At 40.4% G+C, this 18,933-nt stretch overlaps 1 protein-coding gene across 1 annotated transcript in view; it reads right to left on the bottom strand.

Annotated features, from left to right (window-relative positions):
- The window catches only part of LOC120055127 (PEX5-related protein-like), a 182,934-nt gene extending 168,376 nt beyond the window's left edge, over nt 1-14,558 (bottom strand). Inside the window, exon 1 of the mRNA XM_039003055.1 lies at nt 14,427-14,558. Coding sequence (XP_038858983.1) covers nt 14,427-14,558 — 132 coding nt within the window. The remainder of the gene's footprint in view (nt 1-14,426) is intronic.
- Between the last annotated feature and the right edge of the window lie 4,375 nt (nt 14,559-18,933).

The raw sequence follows: 18,933 nt of genomic DNA, 5'->3' as shown, positions 1-18,933 counted from the left end.
TATGTGACGTTATCCTGAATAGAATTTGCCATGGAAATTATCTAGTAACATATTAATGATTTGTTATAGGGATTAAGCATATAGGTTGTAAGGATGATTGTAATTATAAGATGTCAGTCAAGAGATGAGACCAAGAAATAGTCGGAGTACTGTGGCATTTTTCTGCCACAAAACGCTAACAAGATTATAGATATAATATGATGTGAACCGTGATATTAGCTGTTCATTTCCAACATTTTCTGAGGGCTATACTGTTGTCTGCCAAACTCTCCAACTAAAGCAAATACTCAGTTTCCCTACACAAGATTTTAAAAAACTGACTGTCCATGTGTTTCAGATCAATACAGCTGCTTGAGTAATACATGATGGAATATTTAACTGGTCTTTAATAACCATGAGCTATGTTTGGAGAGGGCCTTTGTTACACAACCAAGAACTGTAGAATGAACGTGAACCCCGGAATCAATTGGCTATATCTATCTGACGAAAGAGGTTAAAATTGTGATTTGTCATGCGGACAAAAAGATGACCATGACATGGGACATAGGTCTAGTATAACCATCATCAACTGAAAATTCAGTTTTGTTACTTTCTTGCTAAGGGACTACTATTCTTACAGATATTATTATTATTATTACTGTAGGTCCTAGCCTATAGTATATCAAGACAAAGGAGATGACTGTGGGCTATGGGAAAAAGAGGACCGAGCACGCCCCCAATCTCATCGACGGGGCTGTAGTGGAGCATGTTGAGAGCTTCAAGTTCCTTGGTGTCCACATCACCAACAAACTAACATGGTCCAAGCACACCAAGACAGTCATGAAGAGGGCACGACAAAACCTATTCCTCCTCAGGAGACTGAAAAAGTTTGGCATGGGTCCTCAGATCCTCAAAAGATTCTACAGCTGCACCATCGAGAGCATCCTGACTGGTTGCATCCCTGCCTGGTATGGCAACCGCTCGGCCTCCAACCGCAAGGCACTACAGAGGGTGGTGCGTACGGCCCAGTACATTACCTCGACTAACCGGTGCCCCCACACATTGACTCTGTACCGGTTCCCCCCTTTGTATAGTGTCGCTATTGTTATTTTACTGCTGCTCTTTAATTACTTGTTACTTTTATTTCTTATTCACATTTTTATATATATTTTTTAACTCTATTGTTGGTTAGGGGCTCGTAAATAAGCATTTCACTGTAAGGTCTACACCTGTTGTAATTGGTGCATGTAACTAATACAATTTGATTTGATCTCTTTCCCAGTTTCACTGTCTCAAAGTCAATCAATTGCATGTGGGTAGAGCTCTCTTGAGTTAAAATTAACCTCTGCCATGAGCTATGTGTAATGAACTCTGTATTTGCTTGATAGGGCTTAATTTAGGATCATATAAAAAAGTCACAAATTAACTAATCAACTATATTGGGTGAGCAAAGCCTATATTCCCAAATAATTTGACATCAGGTTCCTATGTCTCCCATACCACTGTTTCCAGTCACCTGGACATACTTGGCATGCTTGTTTGACGGTTAGAGAAATCCCGAAGACCTGTGATGTCCCTACCCTAAACCCAACCCTTACTTTAACCATAACAATTACCTAACCCTAACCTTAACCCTGACCATAACCATGTTTGCAGAGCTGGTTAATGATACTTTGAATTGAAGGATCCTGGGCGTAGCCCAGGTACTGATCCAGAACTAGGCTAGATAAAGAATGTTATACTGAATTGACATGTAGGTTACTGGTATACACCCTCACATACAAATCGAATGCATTTATGTTAAAAGGAACAAAACATCTTACCTGCAAATGTCCCTGGTACATATTGAGCTCAAAGTCAGTTGCTGATTCTCTGACGATGGATTTTTAGGTTACTTTTAGGCTTGCAATACAGATACACTAGGCTACACTGGAAGTGTGCATATGTGCAAAGAGTTCTGGAAAAAGAGGCAGAATGTTTCAAATGCCCGCTCTAGTTGAGGCGTTGAAGGTTACGCAAAAGGAAAGGAACTGTCCTTGTTTAAGGTGCTGAAACGCAAGAGTTCTTGCCATGTATTTTTTGCCGGTGTTTTAACTGAGGTAGCCCGCCGCGATAAGTGCGCTACCAGACCCCACTTCAACGCGAGGCTCCCAACAATCTTCAACGCGCTGCAAAAAGCTTCAGTGTCCTCGGCTTCAAATGGACAACAATTCAGTCAGTCAAGTAAAATCCCCCTTGTTATGTCTTCATTGTGCACACTACCGCTCTCCCCCTCTCGACTGTCGCTTAGTAATTGTTTTGACGATTCTTGGTTCATTCTCTTCTTATAATGCACTCATCACTCCTGCTTGCCAACTCCCTTCATAAGGCTTCCTCAAAGATCGTCTATTATATTGACAAGATATTCGAGTGACTGCTCTAACAATGGAAATACATGTCAACAAAGATGGAGGGCAGGTGGGAATAGGCGAGGACAGGATGGGAAATTCTAGCCAATGAGAGGGCAGATACTCGTGTGACCAACAGGTCATACCCATAGAGGACTCATCTTTTTTATCTGTGCCATTATAGTGTCTGTAACAGCATGGGCAGTGCCATCGAGGCTATCTCCATTTGAAAGTAGTAAATGTTCTTCTTCTTCATTGGCTGATTGCTCCCAATGCAAAGGACTTCCCACCCAGTTGACTACTTTAAAATGGTGGAAGCCCTCAATGGCAATGTCCATGGAAAAATAGGTTATATCCATGAGTCCTCTATCTATCATTATGACAACAGGTACAATAGGGTAAGTTGCAGAAACGCCACAAGCGCCCACTTATATCAGTGCATTTGTAACAACCTAACCATTACGAAACTTCTATTTCACCAAATTCGACACTCTCATTGACCTCCATACAAAATTGCTCATTTCATGGACTTATTTTAGTGGACAGAAATTTGAGCGGAGTAAAACATCTAGCTTTGCCTCTTTCTCTCTGCCTTCCTCCCCTGGGTGCTGCTGGAGCTCCTCCTGGACATACATGCGCTAAAGGAGGCACAGGTTGAAATTGGGGGCAATTTGAAACTTGTTTTCGGGGGGGTGCTGCAGACATTAATATTACTTCTTAAGTTAAAGGCAAATTTTTCAACATTTACTTTGTCTATATTTTCAGGTTTAGACGAAGCCTAATAATAACCATTTGCCATCTTACTGTAGCTGAAAACCACTGACTGCACTGCAATTGACCTACACAAAGTGGTTCAGAGTACCCTTAGTGCCAGTCAGTGCTATCATGCAAGCAACAAGGTCTCACAGCCTCACGTCAATATTGGAGGTTAATCCATGTTTCTCAAATGTAACAATTTGACGTTTTTCCAAATGTAAAATGTTAACGTGTTTACGGTTAAGTTCAGGCATTAACTCAGAATTGTTAAGGTTCGGGCTAAGTTAAGGCATTAACTCCAAATTCTTAAGGTTAGGCATTAACTCTGAATGGTTAAGGTAAGGATTAAGGTTTGGGATAGGCTTTAAACAAAGATATCAATAAAAACTTTATATCGCTGGATTCGACCTTCCAACCTTAATTTAGAATCAGATGCAGATGCTTACGCCCATCCGCCATCCCCGTCCACAGCCCCCTAGCAAAACCCAAACCTACTTGAAGGTAACAGCGCTCACTGATGCCACTAGTGGCTAGGCTGCATGCAAGATCACAACCAAATCTGGTACCAGGCTAGGTTCAGAGACATTGAAAGATGCAAGTTACATCACACACTTCATGTTGAAGTAATATTGGATACTTTATAAACCTTTTTGTCACAATTATGTTAGGCTAATAACTAATTTCTCGTCCAACATGTTTCTGCTAAGGTGCAAGTTTTGCTCCTTACTGTTTATTGATATGAAACTGATCTCCTTTGATGCCAGCCCTCCAAAACACGAACACTGAATAAGGTATGTAATGTATTAGCATTAACCCCACAAAATAACAGCCCCACTCGGGAGGGTATTATGATAATAATAATAATAATAATAATAATAATAATAATAATAATGAAAATATAAGCTGCTATAAGCCATAATTAGATAAGGATGAAAATGTATATGCAAACTTCATGTAAACAAGTGATGCAAAGGTTGATCGGGATGACACCCTTGAGTCTATACAGTGCATTTGGAAAGTATTCAGACCCCTTGACTTTTTCCACATTTTGTTATGTAACAGCCTTATTCTAAAATGTACTAAATAAAAAAAATGCCTCATCAATCTACACACAATACCCCATAATGAAAAATTTAAAACAGGTTTTTAGAATTTTTTTCACATAAAAAATTGAAATATGTTATTTACAGTGGATGCAGTACGTTTTCAGACCCTTTGCTATGAGACTCGACATTGAGCTCAGGTGCATCCTGTTTCCACTGATATTCCTTGAGATGTTTCTCCAACTTGGAGTACACCTGTGGTAAATTAATTTGATTGGAAATGATTTGGAAAGGCACACACCTGTCTATATAAGGTCCCACAGTTAACAGTGCATGTCAGAGCAAAAACCAAGCCATGAGGTCGAAAGAATTGTATGTAGAGCTCCGAGACAGGATTGTGTCGATGCACAGATCTGGGGAAGGGTACCAAAAAATGTCTGCAGCATTTTTAGTTATTTAACCAGGTAGGCTAGTTGAGAACAAGTTCTCATTTGCAACTGCAACCTGGCCAAGATAAAGCATAGCAGTTCGACATATCCAACAACACAGAGTTACACATGGAATAAACAAAACATACAGTCAATAATACAGTAGAAAAAAAGAAAACAAAAAGTCTATATACAGTGAGTGCAAATGAGGTAAGATAAGGGAGTTAAGGCAATAAATAGGCCATGGTGGCGAAGTAATTACAATATAGCAATTAAACACTGGAATGGTAGATGTGCAGAAGATGAATGTGCAAGTAGAGATACTGGAGTGCAAAGGAGCAAGATAAATAAATAAATACAGTATGGGGATGAGGTAGTTGGATGGGCTATTTACAGATGGGTGATACAGATACAGATGCATTGATCTGTGAGCTGCTCTGACAGCTAGTGCTTAAAGCTAGTGAGAGAGATATGAGTCTCCAGCTTTAGTGATTTTTGCAGTTCGTTCCAGTCATTGGCAGCAGAGAACTGGAAGGAAAGGCGGCCAAAGGATGAATTGGCTTTGGGGGTGACCAGTGAGATATACCTGCTGGAGCGTGTGCTACGAGTGGGTGCTGCATTGAAGTTCCCCAAGAACACAGTGGCCTCCATCATGGCTCTTGCTGCCACAAACTGCAATTTACCTTACACAATTTGCCGACTTGCTTGTTCTATGTGTGTGTTGTGAATTGCTTTAACTTCACTAGGTTAAGGGGCACTATTTTCACTTCCAGATGAAAAGCGTGCCCAAAGTAAACTGCCTGCTACTCAGGCCCAGAAGCTAGGATATGCATATAATTGGTAGATTTGGATAGAAAACACTCTAAAGTTTCCAAAACTGTTAAAATAATGTCTGTGAGTATAACAGAACTGATTTGGCAGCCAAAAACCTGAGAAAAATCCGTCCAGGAAGTGGGATTTTGTAATGTTTGTAGTTTTCTATTGAATACCATTACAGTATCCATTGATTTAGGACTCAAATTGCACTTCCTATGGCTTCCACTAGATGTCAACAGTCTTTAGAAATTGTTTCAGGCTTGTATTCTGAAAAATTAGGGAGTACGACCTCTCTGAATGAATGGACACTATAGTGTCCCAGAGCTTTTTCATGCGCACGACCGAGAGCGCTCCTTTCTTGTTTACCTTTTATATTGACAACGTTATTGTCCGGTTGAAATATTATTGATTATTATGACTAAATACAACCTGAGGATTGATTTTAAACATCGTTTGACATGTTTCTACGAACTTTACGGATAATATTTGGATTTTTCGTCTGCCTGTTGTGACTGTGTTTGAGCCTGTGGATTACAGAACAAAACGTTCAAACAAAACTGAGGTTTTTGGATATAAACATGGACTTTATCGAACAAAACGGACATTTATTGAGTGAATGGGAGTCTTGTGAGTGCAACCATATGAAGATCATCTAAGGTTAGTGATTCATTTTATCACTATTTCTGACTTGTGTAACTCCTCTACTTGGCTGGTTACTGTTTGTAATGATTTGTCTGCTGGGCGCTGTTCTCAGATAATCGCATGGTATGCTTTCGCCATTAAAGCCTTTTTGAAATCTAACACCGTGGTTGGATTAACAAGAAGTTCATCTTTAAACCCATGTATAACACTTGTATGTTTTATGAATTTTTATAATGAGTATTTCTGTTTTTGAATTTGACGCTCTGCAATTTCACTGCATGTTGGCCAGGTGGGACGCTCACACGTACCCTAGTGAGGTTAACATGCTGCTCCCCACGCCATAGGCGTGGGTTCTCTGCTAATTACCCTGCATGTTTTTTTCTTGTTCTTTCCACTGCAGAGTGTCAAAGTATCATGTTGGGCTTTCCACTATGTTGGAGGCCATGCGCGAGTGGGTTGACCGGGCTCAGGCTGGGGACGAGCTCCCTTCCTCAGGAGTGGTGCGCCAGTGAGCTGATAGTCCCTCTACTGGGCATAGTACCCCTCCCAGGAAGTGTAGCAGGAGCCACCGCAGGCAGCGCCAATCTGCTGCCAGTCCTGTTGGCAGGTCTACCCTGACCTGCCAACACCTGTAGGGCTTGCTGACGGCGGCCTCGTTGCTGATTCCCCTGGGCCTGCTCCATCTCCGGCCTCTTCTAAGGTGGTTCAGAAGGACACTTGTATCTTTGTAGTAACAAGCATTTCGCTACATCCACAATAACATGTGCTTAATATGTGTACGTGACCAATAACATTTACTTTTATTTGACAGGGTCCATTAGGACACCATCCAAAGTGTACTTAATAACTTTACCATGCTCAAATGGATATTCAATATAATTTTTTCACCCATCTACCAGTAGGTGCTATTCTTCGCAAGGCATTGGAAAAGCTCTCTGGTCTTTGTGGTTGAATCGGTGTTGGAAATTCACTGCTCGACAGAGACCACACAGATACAGTAATTGAATGTGTGGGGTACAGAGATGAGGTAGTCATTCAAAAATAATGTACAAAAAATCTAGATTTGATTGACCCACCGGTGAGTCAATCTAAGTAACATAATAAAACGTCATTTTAAACTAGAGATATCCGCCAATATCTCACTTCCGCATCTGCAGTGAAAGGTGGCAGAGCCAGAGCGGTGTTTGTCAGACCATGAGTGTCACGATCTGATCTTCATTTCCTTTGTTTTGTCTTTATTTAGTATGGTCAGGGCATGAGTTGGGGTGGGCAGTCTATGTGTGTTTTTCTATGTTGGGGTTTTGTGTTCGGCCTGGTATGATTCTCAATCAGAGGCAGCTGTCAATCGTTGTCCCTGATTGAGAATCATACTTAGGTAGCCTGGGTTTCACTTTTGGTTTGTGGGTGTTTGTTTCCTGTGTCTTTGTGTATGTCACCAGACAGGACTGTTTCGTTTCGGTTTATTCTCGTTTATCGTTATTTTGTTGTTTTGTTCGAGTATTTCGTTTTTCATTAAAAGGAATATGAATACTCATCATGCTGCAGTTTGGTCCTCCTCTCTTTCTCCTAACGACGAGCGTTACAATGAGACATAGCAAAAAGTGGTCTTCTCACAAAAACTTCTGTAGCGTCCGAACAACTTGGGCCACAAACGAATGATTCTCACGAACACGATGGTGTGTCTCCATTTTGCTATTCAACCTCCACAAGTGTCATGAGACTCGTCTGACGGTAACCAGTACAGGTTGTAAAAAATGTATGTAAGGATGAAGGTAGTTTTGTGCCTATCCAAAAAAAGTGGTTAAATATGTGTCCATTTTTTTTTAAACATATTTCCTGAACTTCCAGAACAAACACTCGAGAACCTTGTTTCTTATTATTTATGTTTGACTGTCTTTATTTTTGCCATTTGTGAATGTGTTGCTCAATGCGTTTATCTAGGCTAAGGTATCAAAGGCCAAATTCAATATTCTTTACACCTAAAACAGTCCTAAAATTCAAAATCAAATAGCTAAATGATCTATAGTATGACCATCTTAAAATGATACGATAATATGCTTAGAATCCCCCCCCCCCCCCCCCCCCCTTGTTTAGGGTTGCCGTAACAAAGGGGTTGATTACTTATTGACTCAAAACATTTCCGCTTTTTAATTATAATTAATTTGTAAAAATTCCGAAAAACATATTTCCACTTTGACATTATGGGGTAATGTTTGTAGGCCATTGACACATTTTTAAAAATATTTTATCCATTTTAAATTCAGGCTTTAAAAAACAACAAAATGTGCAAAAAGTCAAGGGGTGTGAAAACTTCCTGACGGCACTGTACATCAACCTCTCACACTGTAGCGTCATTAATGAAGTTAAGACTTAGTAAATTAATTCAAAGATTATTAATTATTTATTAGTGGTCCTTTGTAGCTCAGTTGGTAGAGCATGGCACTTGTGACACCATGGTAGTGGGCTCAAATCCCGGGACCACCCACATGGAAAATGTATGCACGCATGACTAAGTCGCTTTGGATTTAAGCTTCTGCTAAATGGCAAATATATTAACATGAAGCAAGAACAGAATGGCTGGCCGATGTGGGGAATCCATCATTGATATAAATAGACCTAGTTTCAATGTGATAAATATGGCCAATTAATAATGCTGGACTCTATTATATCCTCAAGTTCTATTGGCTGGATTGATGAAGCCAGTGACTGATGTGATGTACTTCTCAGTGCCATAGGAAGAATTCCAGAACATATTCCAGTCTGTGCTAGCAAAACAGCCCTGTAGCTTAGCATCTGCTTCATCTGATCACTTTCTTATTGACCGAGTCACTGTTGCTTCCTGCTTTAGTTTTTGCTTGTAAGCAGGAATCAGGAGGATAGAATTATGGTCAGATTTGCCAAAGGGTGTGGAGTAAAGGTGGTCTAGAGTTTTTTCCCTCTGGTTGCACATTTAACATGCTGGTAGAAATGAGGTGAAGCAGAGTTTCCCTGCATTAAAGTCCCCAACCACTAGGAGCGCCACTTCTGGATGAGCGTTTTCCTGTTTTATTATGGCCGTATACAGCTCATTGAGTGCGGTCTTGGTGCCAGCATCGGTTTGTGGTGGTATATAGACAGCTACGAAAAATACAGATGAAACCTCTCTAGGTAAATAGTGTGGTCTACAGCTTATCATGAGATACTCTACCTCAGGCGAGCAAAACCTTGAGACTTCCTTAGATTTTGTGCACCAGCTGTTGTTTACACATATACATAGACCACCACCCCTTGTCTTACCGGAGGCTGCTGTTCTATCCTGCCGAAAAAGTTTAAAACCCACGAGCTGTATGTTATTCATGTCGTCATTCAGCCACGACTTGGTGAAACATAAGATATTACAGTTTTTAATGTCCCATTGGTAGGATATACGTGATCATAGTTTGTCTATTTTATTATCTATTGATTGTACGTTGGCTAATAGGACCGATGATAAAGCTAGATTACCCTCTCGGCGTCGGATCCTTACAAGGCCCCGGACCTTCGTCCCCAATATCTCTGTCTCGTTCTCCTGCGAATGATGGGGATGAGGGCCTTGTCGGGCGTCTGAAGTAAATTCTTCCCGTCCAACTCGTTGAAGAAAATGTATTCCTCCAGTATGTCAGTGAGTAATCGCTGTCCTGATATCTAGAAGCTCTTTTCGGTCATCAGACACGGTGGCAGAAACAATATGTACAAAATAAGTTACAAATAAAACGGAAAAACACACATTTGGTTACGGGATCGTAAAACGGCAGCCATCACCTTCGGCGTCATTCTTCAACGGGGGGATCCATTGCTAAAGGGCTAGCTAGCTAGATACATGCAATCCATTCAGAATGACACTGCATGTTCCTATTAGGCCAGACATCTCTGACAAAATAAACAGTCTCGCAATTTTGTACATTATGGTCGTCGGCACACAAACTCCACTCGTTGCACAAACAAAAGCAGTAGGTCAGAGGATTTCTATCCATCAACACACTCCTATGATCTGTTTTTTGATGGATGGGAAATAGCTCTCACCTTGAACCCTGTCCCCACCTCACCCCACCCCCCTTGTATGCTTTAACGCCAGACTTCTTTTTGTTAGTGGAGTGGCATGATAACGTTCATCTGACAGAGACATTCAAACCTGAGTGAGCGCTTTCTGGAGAGTGTACGAGAAAATAAGGGTTTTTGACAAATAAACCATTCGGAAAATGGATGAGAGTAAAGGTTGTTTGGTTTCCTTGCATTCATCAAGGACAAACGAGGAGACCTCAGTTTTGAGGTTATATGTAAAAACGTACTAATTAAAAACAGACCCAGGCTTTCATCATAAGGATGTAAACAAAGTCTACACACTGCAAATTGGATTTGATTGATTTGGATTTTCCTTGTTATATAAAACACACAAATAGGAAGAACATTGTAATGTTACTTTTTAATTTGAAAGATGTGTTCCTTTGAGATGGAGCTGTGTACTGTATGGGTGAGCAATAACCATAGAAATTAAATGGCAATGGCACTCCATCAAAGTTTTTGGATAAGTGTTATTTCCTTTATTTGGGTGGCTAAAACCAGACCTCTTTGTAGGACAACCATTAGCCGTAAGCCAACCAAAATTGAACTGAGGGTGATAATTACAATGAGTTAATAGAGCAAAAAATCCTGGCAAATGATCTCAAATGAAGGGGGGCGATATACTACGTTCTGCCGAACACCAAGAGCCTCAGCGCACCATCTAGCTAATAAAGACCTTTCCCAGCTGACAAAACTGGGCAAAACTGGTTGTAATTACATAATTTCAACTGCTGGGATGCTTCATCCCTGGTATTTGACCAGTGTTACTGCTGTATATGGTTGTTTATAGCACTTTTAATCATTTACACACACACAGGACGAGACTTCTGGTTCCGGTTAACACAGTGAAACACTGCAGCTTCTTTCTTGGACCAAACTCTTTCATCTTTTTAATGTAAAAGTTTTCTAAGTTTAAAACATAAAGATCGGCCCATAAATGGAGGCAGCTGAAGTTTGAATCCTGTGAGGTTGAAAGACAGTCAACTGACAGACCTTTTGGGGATTGCTTGATGAGCTACAGTAGCTGGCTAGCTAGCCTAGGAGCAAACTAAGCTAGCTACCTTGAACAGCAAAACAAAAACACCCAGCCGCTAAAACGCATGGACTCCTGAAACTACGCAGTGGTGAAAAAACATGTGAGCCGAATTTATCAAATAAAGTACCAATCGCATGGCTAATCTCATTACGTAAATAAAGAGCCTAAGTACAAAGATGGAAAAAAAGATGGACGAAATGAAGCTGAGCATTGAAAAATGAATGAATAGCAAAGTTGACAGCTTATGTACATCTTCAGAGAAAGCCATCCAGGGCAATCACACAGCTTGGCTGACTAAACTGGAGAATAACATTAAGCAGCTACGAGACCACATATCCCTTGATGTCTGGAGACCCGCGTAGAATCCCTATAGTCTGGGAGATGCGCTGCCAAAACAACAATGTTTAAACCAGATGTGTCCATTATAGTGACAGGACTGCCAGCCGATGACGAGGACATAATCTCCAAAGTGAACCAGCTGATATCGGCAAGCGTAGGCTGCGGTAGCGAGATGACCGGCGCTGAGAGGTTGAGGTCCCAGGGTTGTGAAGGTGGAATGTCGGTCCGTCGAGGAGAAAGTGGCCCTGTTACGGAAGAACAAAAGCTGCGAGGCCTTCCTGATTATGACAGTCTTCCTTTGATCAGTCCCACACCAACTGCGTTATAGAACTGAACTTCAAGACGCTTCAGAGGGAAATCCCAGGAGGAAAGGAGAACTTCGTCATGGGAAGTGGATGGGTCATGAAACGAGACCACCTAGAGGGCCAAAGCTTACAAGGACATTGAGTGGACAGGCTTACTACGTACTGAGGGGCTTCCCATCCCCTACGGCAGTGCTATTCAAAGTTGGGGTCGCGACCCCAATTGGGCTCAAGGGGGAACTGCAGTGGGGTCGGCAAAATTCAATGTGTATATACCTGTATATATTTTGAAAATTAGGAACCAAAAATTAAGAGTACAGATTATTGTATGGGACAATATACAAACATTTTGGGGAAAGATAATTAGAAGAATAAAATTTTATTAAGTAAATGTATTTATTGGTTTCTTTTCATTTTGATAAGAGATGAAAATGCAATGAATGTACTGTTATTTGTTGATGTAAAAATATACATTTACCGATTTTAAGATTGTGTCATTTAATTTGGGGTGGGGTGAGGTCGTGAGAAATTCTCACGAATATAATAGGGTCCCCAGAAATTCTTGCAGAAAAAAAATAGGGTTCTTCCTGAAAAAGCCCAGCCTGCAAACTCAAAATTTGTGTTGGCTCTCTTGGTTGAATGGTCAAGACAGAGATAGGCTTCTCCCATGGGAGACATTTTTCAAATGTGACATTATAAGTTTCACGTGTGGTTTTGTAACTTCCAGAATATTCTAATTCTAATAACCACACGTGAAACTTCACGTCACATTTGAAATGTCGGAATGTCATTTGAAAAATCCATGTGTCCGAAAACTGCGTGTCTGCTTTTCCCCTATGTCTTGTGAAAATGTCATGTGATTTTTTTGGTTTATAAGGGTGGGGCCCTTGTTAAGGTCAACAGCATCATGAACTTTACCCAGTACCAGGAAATTTCTGCCAAAAACCTGGTTGCCTCTGTCAGGAGGCTGGAACATGACTGCAAGTGGATCTTCCAGCATGACAATAATCCCAAGCACACATCAAAATTCACAAAGAAATGGTTAATTGGCCAAAATCCAGTCCCCATACTTGAATCCCACTGAAAACCTGTGGTTTCAATCGAAAAGGGCAGTCCTGTAACGGTTTTCTTCCATTGGTGAAGGAGAGGACCAAAATGCAGCGCGGCTAGTGTTCAACATATTTAATAAAGAATGTGTGTACACTACAAACAACAAAAACAATAAATGTGAAAACCGAAAACAGTCCTATCTGGTGCAGAACACAAACACAGAGACAGGAAACAATCACCCACAAAATCCCAACACAAAACAAGCCTCCTATATATGATTCTCAATCAGGGACAACGATTGACAGCTGCCTCTGATTGAGAACCATATTAGGCTGGACACAGAAACAGACAAACTAGACACACAACATAGAATTCCCACCCAGCTCACGTCCTGACCAACACTAAACAAGCAAAACACATAAGAACTCTGGTCAGGACGTTACAAGTCCATAAACGCGGATGAAAGATCTGGAATAATTCTGTGTGGATGAATGGTCTAAGATCCCTCCAAATGTGTTCTCCAACTCATAAAACATTTTAGGAAAAGGATCAGTTATCCTCATAAGGTAAGGTATTGAAAACAGGGGTGTCAATAATTTTGACCCCTACCTTTTTGAGAAAAAAAAATCTCTTTATCTGAGCAATTGTATTAGTATAAAATACTATGTTTGGAGCATATAATATAGATGAGTTTTTGAATAATACATTTTATACAGTAATTTTTTTGTCATCTTTATCAAGGGTGTCAATAATTTCTGACCCGACTGTATGCACATGCAGAATTCCTCCCACTCATATCTCATGCAAATGTAACATTTTTGTAATCGGAATAGATTAACCAAACCAAGAATAATCCAATGCATTTGTGATTGCATGTTTTTGTTTGTAAATATAGCTCATTGGGGGTTGCTTTTCGAGACCATAGAAATTATAAAACACATATAGTGTTAGCTACTGTATTCGGTTGAACGTAAAGATCAAGTTTTGAGTTTTTATTAGTTTATTTGTTTAAGAATACGAATAGAAAGTAAATGGTTCAGTAGAATAGAATACAATTTTTAGCATAAGTATAATACAGAAAGGAACAATTTATAGTCTGTTTTGGGGAAGGGGGGATTGGGGTCAAGAATTTAGATTTGTGCAATATTTAGCAATCATAACAATAGTCTGGTAGCAGCAGTTGTGATGTGTGTGTGTGTGTGTGTGTGTGTGTGTGTGTGTGTGTGTGTGTGTGTGTGTGTGTGTGTGTGTGTGTGTGTGTGTGTGTGTGTGTGTGTGTGTGTGTGTGTGTGTGTGTGTGTGTGTGTGCGCGCATGCTAAGGTGCGAAGATCAGAGCAGGTGGTCAGTCCAGTTCAAGTGCTCAGCAGTCTGACGGCTTTTAGACTGAAACTGTCTCTGAGCCTGTTGGTATCAGACCTCATGCTCCGATACCATCTGGCCGGCGGTACGGGAGTAAACAGCTCGGGGCTGGGGTGTGTTGGGTCCTTGATGATGCTGCAGGCCTTTTCTCAGGCACCGTTTCGAGTAGATGTCCTGGATGGGTCGGAGCACAGTCCAAGTGATGTACTGGGCCGTCTTCAGTGATGTACTGGGCCTTGTGGTTGTGGACAAAGAAATTCCCATACCAGGCCGTGATGCAAACGGACAGGAAGCTCTCGATGGTGCAGCGGTTGTATTTGGAGAGTACCCGGGATGGCATGACACATTTCTTCAGCCGTAGAGATGCTGTTGCGCCCTCTTGACAAAAGTGGTGGTGTTGTTCGTCCATGACATGTCCTTGGTGCCTATGCCCACCTATGCCCATTCTCAAATACTTCTCACATACATTTTGCTCATATTGCTCTGTTTACCCTCAGGTTTGCATTTTAAACAAAGAATGATTTCTGATCTGAGGTTAGTATTAGACATAATATTGAACCCTGAACAAGAATGCTAACTAAGACAAGGGGTCCTTGTTCTGAATTTATGTACAGTAAAGAAAATATCGGATGGGAGGAAGTCCAAACACTATCTGTCAATGTAATGAAGGCTGTCTACCTTCCAGACCATATTGTGGGAACTAATTTCAGTCTCCACTGATGCTTTAAATTACTACCTATGATAAGTACAACAACAGGCCTGAAAAGGCCCCTGGAAATGGGTGTGTGGTACCATATAACATATTATCAGATTGAACTCAAATTGATCATTCATTGCATACTACAATACACTTGCACTGTAAGAATATCAACTAGCTCTCACAGTCTCACTTCAGAATTAGACGTTCCTCCATGTTTCTCAAATGTCAAATTTCAAAGTCGTTGCAAACGTGAAATTTCTAAGGTTTTATGGTTAATTTTAGGCATTAACTCCAGATTTTTAACGTTAGGGTTACGTTTAGGCATTAAGGTTAGGCATTCTTAAGGTTAAGGTCTTAAGGTTAGGCATTAATGGTTAAGGTAAGAGTTAAGGGATAGGCTTAAAACAAAATAACTTTCTATTGCTGGATTCAAACTTGCAACCTTTGGAATCAGAGGCAGATGCCTATGCTCACCAGCTAACCCTGTCCACAATGCCCTAGCATACCAAAACCTACTTGAAGGTAACTGCGCTCACTGTTGCCCCTAGTGGCCTACGTCCTCAAACATGGATGGACATTGAATACTGACTTGTATCATGGGTGACCTGGCTGAAGAATAGACAGAATGGTGTATCACTTTCACTTGATTGATTTCTACTTCTAATTCATTAACAAGGGAAGGTGTAGCTAGATCAAATGCCACTAAAATGATAACTGTGGATATTGACCAAATAAATACTATACTTAAACCTATTGTTCATCCAAAATTATTTGGATCAAATTCCTCTTACCTCGAGTTGTCTGTAAGCTAGTAGTGACAGCATCCACAATACTCACAGGGGGGATTTCGGCCCGCTATGCAGCTTTGCTAACATCGGTACCATAGATTACATATATTTTGGGGGGAAGATGCTAAGCATGCTTACTCCTGGCTGTGGCAAAAGTAAACAACGGATTATTGTGGATGCTGTCACTACTGGCCTACAAACACAGCTCAAGGTAAAAAATAAATAAATAAATCTGACTCCACCTGCTGCATTCGCAGACACGTGTATACAAGCTAAACTTGAATAAGCCATTAAGAGGACAACTTAGATTAAAGGAGGAGCACTAAACAACACTTGAGAACTGAATTAATAGGTGTCAAACAACTGTCTGAGGATCCAGTCAACAACACCCCAGGGGTGGAGCTAGTGCCATTGCTTATTCTATGCTCTAAACCTACCCTTACTTTTAATCATTTCACACAGTGCAAAAATAGCAATGAAGTTAATCAAGCAGTGCATATCTTAATCAAATGTTCTGTACTGTAAATCATGTGTTACAGTAGATTGCATACCCACTGGGGTAAGTGAGAGACACGAGCTAATAGATATGTGAGACACCTCTTAGCATTGTTCAGTTTAATGTTTCCCAAGTCAAACAGGTCTGTTTACTTGTGAACAAGCTGTTATGACTGTCCTGTGAGGATCAGAATTGGTCAGATTAGACTGGCGGGGGTTGACAGTAACCAGGCCTCTCTCTCTCCCACATGGGGGGGAGCTGCTGGTTGGTCGACAGTTCACACCCTGTTGTAAATTACAGGAGAAGGAGACTTTCTCTCCCCCTCCAGTATTTAACCCAATGAATGTTCTTTGTTTCACAGAAGTTTTCCCACAAAACTCTTACACGGTCAAACGTGAATACTAGAACAATAATTCTAACATAAGAATGTGGGGAGCTATAGAAAACTAATGTCATATTGTTTTTCATTTTGTGATGTCATTAAAAACTGTATGGATGAAATACTGTTACTTGGAAAGTATATCCCCTTTATCTGTCAAGTTTTCATCCAATACGTTGTGCATATGATATGAAAAATGATGAAAGTATTTTTGTTAAGATATGAATGTGATTTTAGGAGTCATAAGAGATGACTTCCGATCATATCCTTTGCACATTAAGTAGCCACGCCCCAAGTGAGGTCAGAAGAGCGTGTCAGCCTGATGGACCCGTTCTTTTCGATCAGACTTAAAAGGACTTAAAAGGACTGGCTAAGAATTAACATTTCAGATCGGAACATTGCCAGGTTGCAGCAGTGCATGTGAAGTGGTCTGAATCTTGAAACCTGAATAATCAACACGAGGTGTAGGCGAAAAGCTCACCTCTCAGTAGCTGATTAGCTGTCCTGAGACAAATATCTCAAACTTTTCAAACCATTCTACTACTCTTGTCAAATCACCGTAGTACGCTACTCTCACCACCCCACTGGAACCATCAGCATGGCTGGCTAGCTTATCTTCAAATAATCAGCTTCAGGAGCGAATGGAACAGAGTAGTTCTGTTCAGGAATACACGATGGACAAAAACGCTCACATGTAAATACATTGAACATTTCTTATTCCAAATGGGCGGCGGTTCGTGTGCAAAGTATATGATTAATATGAGAATAGTTCTAAAATGTATCCACGATAAGTGTCCCTTTTTCTCTCTCTCTTCCCCACCCTCTTTGTTCATTGTGTACAAGCCGCCATATTTTGTCAGTCCACTAGGGACCTTTGACTCATGTAAAGGGTGTATGTTTATTCTGTTTTATTATTTATTTAGCTAGTAAATAAAAAATGTAACACATTTGTGTAGTACTGAATCATGAGTAAGACTGGATTTTTTGCAGATGCATGAGGTTACGACTGTTCAGAATGATGATATGATAAGAAGTAATGATTAATACGTTGACTGTTTTATGGATCTGATAGTTAAAGACCTTTAGAGTTTAATTCGGGAGATGGTAACTCTTTAACCTGTTATGGCTGCAAGGGGCAGTATTGAGTAGCCAGTTAAATCGTGCCCATTTCAAACGGCCTCGTACTCAATTCTTGCTCGTACAATATGCATATTATTATTACTATTGGATAGAAAACACACTCTAGTTTCTAAAACCGTTTGAATTATTTCTCTGAGTGAAACAGAACTCATTCTGCAGCACATTTCCTGACCAGGAAGTGGAATGTCAGAAATCGATGCTCTGTTCAACTTCCTGCCTATACATGGGCATGATACGTAAGAGTCTACGTACACTTCATACACCTTCCCCTGGTTGTCAAGAGGCGGTGAGAGAAGAAATTTCATGTTTATCTTGGTCTGAGGTGGAATTAAAGGTCTTTGTATGACGTGACCGTCCATTTCCTGTTTCTGGAGCGCGCGAAAGGGGACATGGATTTGCCTTCTGTTTAGCTGTCGTTATGGACGACTAACATCTCCGGTTTAGATTTTATTTGATACATGTGACCATATCATCGTAAAGTATGTTTTTTCAATATAGTTTAATCAGATTATTGAAATTTTTTCGGGAGTTTTGCCGTGTTCCGTTCTCTGACTTTGTTGACGTTGGAGAGATCCGTGCCACTTGGCAAGTGCCCATGCTAAATCAAGAGGGAAATTTGCCGTTCCAGATCCAAACAACGACTGTTCTGGACAAAGGACACCTTGTCCAACATTCTGACGGAAGATCACCAAAAGTAAGAAACAATTTATGATGCTATTTCTAATATCTGTCGTGCATGTGAACTGGTCGTGGGCGCCCAAGTGTTTCTGGCTATTGTGGCTACGCTAATATAACGCTATATTGTGTTTTCGCTGTAAAACACTTGATAAATCGGAAATATTGTCTGGAATCACAAGATGCCTGTCTTTCAATTGCTGTACACTATGTATTTTTCAGAAATGTTTTATGATGAGTAATTAGGTATTTGACGTTGGTGTCTGTAAATATTATGGCTGCTTTCGGTGCAATTTCTGATTGTAGCTGAAATGTAAACTATGATTTATACCTGAAATATGCAAATTTTTCGAACAAAACATATGCTATACAATAAATATGTTATCAGACTGTCATCTGATGAAGTTGTTTCTTGGTTAGTGGCTATTTATATCTTTATTTGGTCGAATTTGTGATAGCTACTGATGGAGTAAAAAACTGATGGAGTAAGAAAAGTGGTGTCTTTTGCTAACGTGGTTAGCTAATAGATTTACATAT

This window comes from Salvelinus namaycush, chromosome 10 (genome assembly GCF_016432855.1).
Source record: "Salvelinus namaycush isolate Seneca chromosome 10, SaNama_1.0, whole genome shotgun sequence".
Lineage (NCBI taxonomy): Eukaryota > Metazoa > Chordata > Actinopteri > Salmoniformes > Salmonidae > Salvelinus > Salvelinus namaycush.
This window is presented reverse-complemented; position numbering and strand designations above follow the sequence as displayed.